Source organism: Lampetra planeri, chromosome 3 (assembly GCF_965212315.1).
Source record: "Lampetra planeri chromosome 3, kcLamPlan1.2.h2, whole genome shotgun sequence".
Classification (NCBI taxonomy): domain Eukaryota; kingdom Metazoa; phylum Chordata; class Hyperoartia; order Petromyzontiformes; family Petromyzontidae; genus Lampetra; species Lampetra planeri.
The window spans coordinates 23,835,873-23,846,176 of NC_136109.1; the positions used below are offsets into that span (position 1 = coordinate 23,835,873).

General features: G+C 52.8%; 1 protein-coding gene across 2 annotated transcripts; it reads left to right on the plus strand.

The window, feature by feature from the left end:
- Positions 1 to 374: 374 nt before the first annotated feature.
- Positions 375 to 9,847, plus strand: LOC144741820 (uncharacterized). Of its 2 annotated transcripts, none has more exons than XM_078624328.1 (4): positions 375 to 508; positions 4,354 to 4,475; positions 7,291 to 7,387; positions 8,010 to 9,847. In XM_078624328.1, the coding sequence occupies exons 2-4, from the start codon at positions 4,391 to 4,393 to the stop codon at positions 8,269 to 8,271; spliced, it is 444 nt and encodes a 147-aa protein (XP_078480454.1). In that variant the 5' UTR covers positions 375 to 508; positions 4,354 to 4,390; the 3' UTR covers positions 8,272 to 9,847. The 2 variants fall into 2 exon arrangements, with proteins under 2 accessions (XP_078480454.1, XP_078480445.1); XM_078624319.1 differs by lacking the exon at positions 375 to 508 and adding an exon at positions 516 to 658.
- The last annotated feature ends 457 nt before the right edge of the window (positions 9,848 to 10,304 follow it).

Here is a 10,304-nt window from a genome sequence, read left to right on the forward strand (position 1 = left end):
GCTACACTACCGCTCCCCACTCGCACATACGTACACACAGAGACACACAGAGACACTCACACGCACACACAAACACTATAAAGTCACACACACACTCTCATTTACACACTCGCGCACACATTCCACACATGCAAAACACACAACGATTGCCTTCCACCTTAATACACTTCTCCCACTCATAGAACATAGGTCACCAACCCTTCTAAAATCTCGCTATCCTCACACGTCCCGACGGCACACACACACACGCACACGCGCGCGCACTTTACGACCGCTCGTCTCAGCGGCCCTGAGATAGGAGCTGCAATCCTCCCCAACCCACGCAAATCTTTATGAGTTTAGACCCTCAAACGCCGCTCATATAAAGACGCGTCCACGTAACCTCGGTCGCGAGAGAAAAAGCAAAAGCAGCCGCGCTCAGTCTGGGAATCTTGAGTCAAGTTTTTGTTGGTGTCCGAAACTGAGCGAGAATCCAGCTCCTTAAGATCTCAAAAGCGCGCCCTCAACGGTGAGTCTCATCACCATCACCACCATCGTCACCACTATCGTCAGTTACTCTCGGCCACGAGTTTATCCACTGCTGGATGAAAACCACTTACGGCCGTCGCCATTCGTCACGATCTCTCTCGCGTTCAAACCGCGCACGCGATGATTTCAGGTGAGACAATCACAGCAGGGAAACTGCTGACGGTCGCTTTTGTCGCGATCGAAACGTCGTGATCTATTTTATTTTCTACCTACGTGACTTTACCGAAAGAACCAAAGAGTATGGATTTCTGCAGTCACGAAAGCTTCAAATCAAGATTGAACTATTTCATCGCTTCATCTTTCGCGGTCGCTCCATCTTTCGCCACGCGCTCCCCTTCTCTCTTGGCCGTGTTTCTTTCTCTCTCTATCCTTTAGCTGTCACTCCGTAGCTCGAGCCTCAATCACCATGCAGCCTTCTCTCTCATTGGGGTGGGGGGGGGGGCGAGGCACGTGATTAAGCGTCCCTTTAATTGTCGACAAAAGTCTCGCACATCCGATGAGCACGGATGTCTACGTACGGTAGCGACAGAATTGAGACGTACATATATACAACACACGCACACACACACACACACGTGCGTCGATGCACATAATTAGCAGCGCGTGCCGTGCAGCCAAACTGTTCGCCAGGTCACGTCAGGTATCCGAGGCTTAAAGCGAGGCCTTGCCGCGTGGATGGGTGACGAGGCAGGGCACGGCACGGCGCGCCTTGTGTGCGTCGTGGCTTCGCTGAACGTCGTGGGCCAGAGGTCGAACGGCGCTTGAAGCACAATCCATTGTTTGTTGTTATACTAGTGCCGGTTTAAGATAGTTGCGGGGACTGTAGCAGATGTTGTCCTAAAGAGGCCCTACATTTACGACAACAACAAAAGACACGTAAATATTTAAACACACGCATTTTTCACTTGCACAAGTAAAGTAATTGTTTTTTTTCACGGCCAGATAATACGACAAATCGCGAACCTTAAAACACCCAGTCGTTCGTAAAAAGTTGAAGACGGTGTACTACTATAGTAATCGAGCAAGTGCAGAACCGGAATTGATAGCATGACAGCATTTAGCGCGGGGCCCTTGAAAGTGCGGGGCCCGTAGCTACTACTACATATGTAGGCTACCATCATATATAGTAGTTGGCTACTTTTGCCACGAGGATAATCCGGCACTGTTTGTTCCTCGACTGCGCGCTCCCTCTGCTCCCGGCAGTCGACGCTCCTCCACCGAGTGGCCAGCGGCGAGGAGGCCACGGCAGCGATCCACACGGCGGCAACCGCTCGCCTCGCGTTGACCCCGTAGAGTCCAGCGGTCCCAAACCTTTTTGGCACCAGGGGAAAACCGGGGGGGTCATCACTTTTCAAAGGAACTCTCCAGCGACGTTTGTTTCTTACTCATTTTGGCTAGGGGTTAGAGCTTGTGGGCTTACCAACACTGTGACTGAGACAAGTGCACAGTGCGCAAAAGAGATGTGGGTGGAAGTGGTGAATAATAAAATAATTGGCGGGCCATGCTCGGACTCACCGCTCTCACCTCCTGCTGCTGTGCGGCCCGGTTCCTAACAGGCCACGGGCCGGTAGCGGTCCGCGGCCCGGGGGTTGGGGTCCCCTGCCGTAGACGGACGGGGTCAACGCGCTTTCTATCCGCTCGGGCGTCGCGCGCTCCACGGGGAGGCGAACTTCTCGGTTTGCTTCGCCGATGGTGATGGTGGTGGGGGGGGATGTGCGTCTTTTCTATCAGGCGAGTCAAAACGTGAAGATGACTTTGTGTCCTTTGTACGCGCGAAAACAATCAAAGGTCCGGGCGACACGATAGTTTTGGGGTCTCAAATTCGTGTTTTTCTCTTTCCCACTCTCTCTCTCGCTATGAGAATAACGGTGCTACATTTCAGTTTCCCAGCCCTCCTATTCAAGCAGCATTAGAATGTATGTAAGCGCTCTGAAGAGAAGGGCCGTTGCCAGAAACGTCGCACAATCCTGTGAATCGCTGCCTGTGACGGGCACGGTGTTCCTGGCGAGCGCGTTGAGTGTTTGATTTCTGTGCTGCTTGTGCACCACTGCCAAAACGCAGCATCACAAACGAACGCACGGCTTTTTTTGTGTTCGATCCTCGACATTGATATCGGTCACCCACTCACGATTGTCGACACCAGGGGTCGGCAACCAAAGAGAAACAAGAAGAGCCGGAAATATTTGTTTCGAATTTGGTTAAAAAAAAAAAGATACAATTCGATATTTAAAGGGTCCACAATGCGAAGTGTTGTGTGAACACGAGACGTCACGATGCAGTCCTCAAACAGCAGCATGCGGCTCCCAATGCGCAGGTCGCCGACTTTTGGTCCATACCTAATCGATGTATTCTATCGACACCGATATTCCCATACACGCGGAACACACATTTACCCGCACGTCTATAAATCTGCACGGCTTTAATAGGTACTCGCTAACAAAGCGTCTCTACGAGAGTCTCGTCGGTGACCTCTACGAACCTGCAGATTCGAGTTCGAGTCTCGGCCACAGCTGACATCAGTGGCGAGCGATATCAGAACTGGTCCTGCGGTCTCCGCTAGGGCGATTCAGCCTTTTTAGACGCTTTCTTTTAACGCAATCTGTCTGTTGTTGTTATTGTCGTTGTTGTCGTTGTTGTTGTTGTTGTCGTATCCTCAAATATTGTAACTCAATTTTAACCCACTTCCCAATGTGGTATCAACTGCAAACTTGGTATACTTATGTCTTACTGATGACAATACTATATTCTATCATTAAAAATAAAAATATATTATTACACGCTTTCTATTAACTCACTCTGTCTGTTGTTGTCGTATCCCCAAATCTTGTAACTCAATTTTAACCGACTTCCCAATGTGGTATCGACTGCAAACTTAGTATGCATATGTCATACTGATGACAACACTATATTCTATCATAAATATTTTAAAATATATATTTTTAAACATTCTTTTTTGTATGTTATGTTTAGGCTTGGGTCTAATTGTCCACGGTCAACTGACGTTGGCTGTAATTGGCCACGGTCCCTTTCGTTATGGCAAGCTTCTGGGCCACTTCCTGGAGTCGTGGAGTTCTGCCATTACTAGTACATTTAATTAAAGCGTGTTTAAAAAAAGTGCTTTAAAAAATATATTACTTATTTTAACTAGCACCTCGTGCGGTGTGTAAACATCAGCACGGGTAAGGCAAGGGCCGACCGGGCGTGGTTTCGGCCACACTGCCCCTCATGAGTTCGCCACATGGGCTCACTAACAGCACTCGACCCAACAGTCTGATGAGGCGTATACACAGGATCTCTGTGTGCGTAAGTGCGCGCGTGTGTGTGTGTGCTGACGTGGGGAGCAGCAGTGTCGCGCTTAGCGCGTTGAGCTAGGAACCCGGCGACCCGAGTTAGATTCTCGCTCACGGCCACCATCACCAGTGACGATTATCTGAACCGGTTCTGGGCTTCCCCTAGGTCGACTCAGCCTCAAAAGAGCATCTGGTGCGGTGTGTAAAAACATCTCTCACCACGAGGGAGACAAAGGCGGCCGGGCGTGGTGCTGGCCACGCACCTCCTCGTGTGCCGTGCCGGCCTTCATAGGTGCTCGCTAACAGCACTTGCCTCAACAGTCTGTTGAGACTATACGGGGGACCTTTGTCTCTGTGTGCACGCGCGTGCACGCGCGCGTGCGTGTGTGATTTATCAACACTTGGGAGACAAATGCGGCCAGGCGTGGCTCAGCTGGCCAACAGCACTCCCACCTCCCCCCCAGCAGTCTAGGTAAGGGCTCCACGTCGGATGTTTATCTTTGTGTTGTTGTTGTTGTTGTTGTGTGATTTATAGAAAGCCCAGCGCTATTTTAAGAAGTGAGTCACTCACGATGCCTGCTCTGGGTGAACGGGCAGCAGCAGCACTCTCTGGCAGTCTCCGTGCGTCGGACGCGTCTCCTCCGCCTCCTCCCCAAGGTATTGCCCTCTCTCTCTCTCTGCTTCGCCACATAGAGTGCTTCAATTCTCCTGCGTGTATTTTCCCTCTCCCATACGTCGTCGGGTCGTGCCGCGTCTGTTGTTGCGGAACAACGACCGACGTTTCAGCTCCAGGCACAGGGAGCTCTCTGAGCGGAGTTTCTGAAGAAGCTCCCAGCACGTGGAGCGAAACGTCGGACATCTTGCCGAGCAACACGCGATAATGCCCGAAAGCGCATCGGCGAGAGGGAACGTGCTTCTGTGGGGCTGTTGCTGTTTGGCCCGCTTAGGTTGTTACTGAATTTGTCCCCAGGGCGTGCAGGGAGAGTGTTCCTCAACGTAAACCTCTCAGGCAGCAATAGGCAACTGAAGGCTATGCTATGTTGATGATGAAACTGGTATTGCAATGTCTAAGTCATTGTGTCAGTCCACTCACTGCAGGATGGAGGAAGGTCTGCCCTGCGCCGCGGTGGCTCGGAGATGTTAACTACCTCGCCTTGTAGGTCGTGGGTTCGATCCCTGACCCTGACGCCTGCTGTATATTTGGAGTTTGCGGTGTCTTTCTCTCCCCGTGGTCGCGTGGATTTTTTGTGCCGGATGCTCCGGTTTTTCCCCTCCACATTTAGAAACACGCGTTTAGAGTTTTTGGCTGCTCTAAATTTCCACGTGATAAGCCACTTCGGTGAGCTATCATTTGTGGCTAGGTCGCTTCTGAAGAAGAGCTACATAGCTCAGTGGGCCTTGGCTGGTACCATTAACAATAGTTTAGTTTAATAGTTAGTATCGGCCGTGTGGGGTCGCTTGAACACACACAGCCACCACGCTAATTGTATATCGAGCCACCGCTTACAGCCGTGGTCGGGATTCGAACTCAGGTCGTGGCCGTGTTCGCGGCGCAGCGCGCTCACCACCGTGCCACCAGCTGCCGTTTTGTTTCGGCTGGTTGGGTGACGATCGTGGCGAGGCTGCGCGCAATGATATATAAATGCACAAGACCCGCGATATCATGTGGACATGCAAAGCAATGCTGTGCCCCGTGTTACATTCCGCTCTAGAACATCCATCCCATCCACCGCCTTGCCGTGTGTATTATCGCACTGGCGAGCGTTTGCGGACTGGGGTGACGGTGGATGGGAGAAATAATAAGACGCGTGGGGAGTGAGTGGGTGGGTTGGGGGGGAGCAAAGGGAGTAACGAGAGGGGGGGGGGGTCATGGGGCGGGCGTGCAGAGAGAGGCGGTGGAAAACTTTGGTCGTATATTTGGGATGGAACCGAGCGTGAGTGGGAGGTAATTGTTAATGGCCATTCATCAGGCTGCGAGGCAAGCGCTAAATCGATGGGGGAGGGCGCTTTTGTGCTTTCTAATGGGCGCTTTGCATTATTTAACAAGGCGCTGTTCGGCATCTACAGGGTCTGTTCGCGTCTCGCCGTGTATAAATATACTGAGTGTGGGATGGTGGTGGTGGGGGGAGGGGGGCATGTGGGTGGTGGGTGGTGGGTGGGGAGGGGGGTGCTGGAGACGTGGAGACGCACACAGCCATTATCCCATTAGCGTCACACGGCAATTTTTGGCTTAAGGGGAGCCCGCGTGTATACGGGGGGGGGGGCGGCGGGGGGGGGGGGGGGGCGGGGGGGGGCATGACCTCACTTGCAGCCCGAGAAAATCAAACGAAAAAAGTACCGTGGGTGATGGTGATTGATAATTATATAATGGGCGTAGTTGCGTGTGGCCAGATTTGTTTTTTTTAAATCTTCATTGACACTGGAAGTTGTTTCACGCTCTGCTGGGTATAATCTTCAGCGAAACGTCGCACATATAATATTGTTAAAATATATATTGTTATATAAAAAGTCGCTTGCTTTTCAACATTCCTCCAGTTTTGCTGAGCCAACCCCCTCCAAATAAAATTGTCACATTTGCCCATTCCGTGACAAACTTTAAACTCAAGAAAATAATGACATCATACCTCCTTCCCCCGCACCTCCGATTAGCACGGTTGGCTACGTACGGTGTGAAAGAAGTTCAACACACACACAGACACACACGATCTAAACCGAGAGAAGCGGGACTCTATGGACGAGATCGAGACGTAGTTTTGTAAGCTCGACTCAGAGGGGTCACATGGATTAGAGAACACATGGCAAGCCAGAGAAGGCAAAGCTGGTGATGAAAACTAAAGCGGACTTGGGCAAGACAGCTTCACGGCTAGAAGGGATGGTGATGGCCGCTGGTCAAGACTAAGAACGGAGCGGCAGCTTGGGAAGGCATTCATCCAGCAGTGGATTGATGATGGTTGCTGCTGCTGATGATGATTATTATGATCATCTTACAGTAAGTCCTCGTTTAACGCGGTAGATGCGATCCTGTAAAAAGTGTCGCGTAAAGTGAAAAAAGGCGTTGAGCGAAAACAATTCCCCGAAAAATGATGTAACAATCTTGATTTGAAGCTTTCGTGACTGCAGGAGACACGATGTACGCGCACACACGCGGTGAGACTGCGGCACAAACAACTCAGGGTACTACTCCGCGTACCTTACCACACGGCTCAGCCGCGCAGCCCAAAAAAGTATTTCGTCGTCGACTGCTCAGAAACCGCGTTATAACGGCGCGAGCTCCGCGTTGTGTGAAAAGTGCTCCCCGAACGAAGAACCGCGTTCTAGCGAACACGCGTTGTGCGAACGCCACGCGTTGCGTGAACGCCACGCGTTGTGTGAACGCCACGCGTTGAGTGAACGCCACGCGTTAACCGACGACTTAGCGCGCGAGAATCCATTAAAACCACAGGTGTCTCGGTGAATGTCGCTTCCCTTGCAGATGAATCCTACAGCTTCTACAGCTACATCATGACCGGCTTGGCCGTGGCCATCTTCATCGTGGGCACCATCCTCACGGCCATCTCCATCCACAAGAAGTGAGTTCGGGGGCGGGGGGGGGGGGGCGGGGCGGGGGGGGGCACGGAGGGGGACGCGTTTCGGACGCGGCTATGACCCCGAGTTCATACGTGCACAGGCGAAGGGCCCATCTTGTCCTGTCACCGCCAAACGAAGGCCTCTTTGCGACATCATTTGTCATCGTTTGACATCATTGGCGTCGGTGCGGAGACGTTGAAGGTGGGGAGCATAGACGAGGGAGCGTAGTGCGGTACAACGATTGGTTTCGCCGCTGCCCACGAAGCAGTCTGGCAGCAGTCTGTGACGCGGGTTGTATGCGCCGTGGCTGCCCGCACGCGCAAGCAAGTCTCGAGATCACCGTTCGATATTCGATGACATCAGAAGGCATTGCGGGTGATTCAGTCATAAGGGGTTGAACACGGCGTTGTGAGTTGACCGTCTCAGGCCTGGGTTCTTTGTCGATGCCAAAGAAAGTGAGATACGGAGTGGGGGGGGGGGGGCATCACGAAAGTTATCGCCACCGTGCCCCCTCCATCTCTCATCCCGCACCTCCGATTAGCACGGTTGGCTACGTACGGTGCGAGAGAAGTTCAACATCCACCCCTCTCTCCTCCTCCTCCCCCACGAAAAAAAACATCCCAGGAGACAGAAACGCGGCATGCCCGAGAGGCTCGTCTCATCCACGTCCGCGACTTCTCGACATCGCTCCTCGAGCCGGCTCCGAGCGGACTCAGCCAGCGACGGCACCGCGCCCGACTCCGCGGACCACGACAGCCGAAGCGTCTGCAAGGGAGCCGCCGGGGAGGGGCAGCCACCCCTGCGGCTGGACCCCTTCTCGCTCGCCTACGCCGCGGGGATCGGCGGGTTCAGCGTGGGCGACGAGAAGCTGCATGGTCGTGCGTGAGCGACGGGAATTGATGGCGCGTGGTTGGGGGAGGGGGGGGGAGGTTAGAGGGGGGGAGTTTACGGACTGACTCGTAATAGAGCCCCGCTGTGGTGTGAGTTAGGTGTGCTCGCTAACAGCACTTGCCCCGGCAGTATATATTTGTCTTTGGGTATTAGCGTGCTGCGCTGCGAACCCGGCGACCGGAGTTCGATTCCCGCTCGCGGCCAACATTGGTGACGAATATCTGGGCCTCCCCTAGGTCGATTCAGCCTCAAATAACTACCCGGTGCGGTGTGTAAAAATACATCACCGTTGGGGAGACAAAGGCGGCCGGGTGCGGTGCTGGCCATCCACCCCATCGTTTGCCGTGCCAGTCTTCCTATGTGCTCGCAAACAGCACTTGCCCCGACAGTCTGTTTAAGGCTACACGGGGGATCTTTGTATTTGTCTTAGAGTGGATCTATTAGAGTCAGCCTGGCACACAGCGGCATGGAGTCGTCTGTGTCTCCCCAGTGCTGATGGTCTTCCACGCCGCAGCCAGCTATTTACTCATTTAAGGCTGAGTCGATGTAGAGGAGGCCCCCGGTGCCTGCTAACAGCACTTGGCCTCCAGAATGTAAATGGCTATACGGGGGATCTTTGTCTGTGTGTTGGCTGGGTGCACGTGTCCATTGCGGGGGAGCGGTGGCATAGTGGTTAGCGCACTGCCCTGGAACCTGGCGACTTCCGTTCCATTCGAGGCCACGGGCTAACATCAGTGGCAAGTCAACTCTGCACTAATCTCGGGTCTACTCAGCCTCACACAAGCTCCTGGTGTGCCGTGTGTAAAACACCGATTACTAAAGCGGCCGGGTGTAGCACGGTCGGCTACGTACGGTGCGAAAGAAGTTCAACGTACATCCGTGCACTGTGCAAGCCTTATTAGGCGCTCGCCAACAGCACTTGGCTGTTTAACACTTAACAGCAATCTTTATCGGGAATCAAAGCAGCCCATCAACCCAAACGGGTTGGGTAAAATGAGTACAGCTTTGCAGGAAAACCCCCAAGTGGGGGATGGCTTACCACGGACACTGCGTCCCGGTCGCAGGAGTGTGGAATTGCCGCCGCTGGCAAATCATTGACAAATTAATACCGCCAATAAATGTGTGTCGAGTGTATGCACAGATGTATTTTGTAGCAATCGTCCACGATGCAGATTCAACAACACCGCCTCACACGACGTGTGTTTCATGGAAGACATTAAAATCTTGATTTGAATTGAAGCTTTCGTGACTGCAGGAATGCATACTCTTCGGTTCTTTCGGTAAAGTCACGTTGGTATAAAATAAAATAAATCACGACGTTTCGGGCGCAACACAAGCGTCCGTCATCAGGTGGGAAAGCATGGTCTGCTGCTGAGTCAGACTGTTTTAAAACATTAAAATCATTGAGAGCGATGCCCGCGTGTGCCGCGTCGTTCAGAACAGACGCGGCGGCACACTGCGCGCTAAAGCCCAAATGCGCCACCGCTCCCCTCCCTGTGAAGTTAACGAAGAAGAGCTTCATAGCTCATCGGATTTGCCCAGGATAAAATAAAAAGTCCTGAATTACCCAATCGAAGCCTCGTCGATTTCTCAAGCCTCATCGTCGTCAGGAGGAGTCCTGTATTGTTGGGATGTTTGGCGAATTCCATTTGGGATTTTGTTGTTGTTGTTTATTGCTTGTATGAGTGAGCCGGAATACCCGACGAGAACCCGGGGAGAGCGGGGAGAGAGAGGGGGGGGGGGGTAACACAAACAACCCCCCGCCCCACCACCTCCCAGCCCTGATTATTTATGTATTTAAACAACTCTAGTGGCTTGAGATCGCAATCGACAATGCGCGCACTTCTCACGGCAAGGCAATCGAGACAATCGCCGTGGCGCGCGCGCGACATCGCGAACGAAGAACGTGACGCGCAACATCTCACGCCGATTCTAATTACAAGGATCTCGTGGGTGGTGGTGTGGGGTTGACGGCTTGAAAAGGTCGAGCGAATGCATGTGGAACTTCTTTCGCACCGTACGTATCCA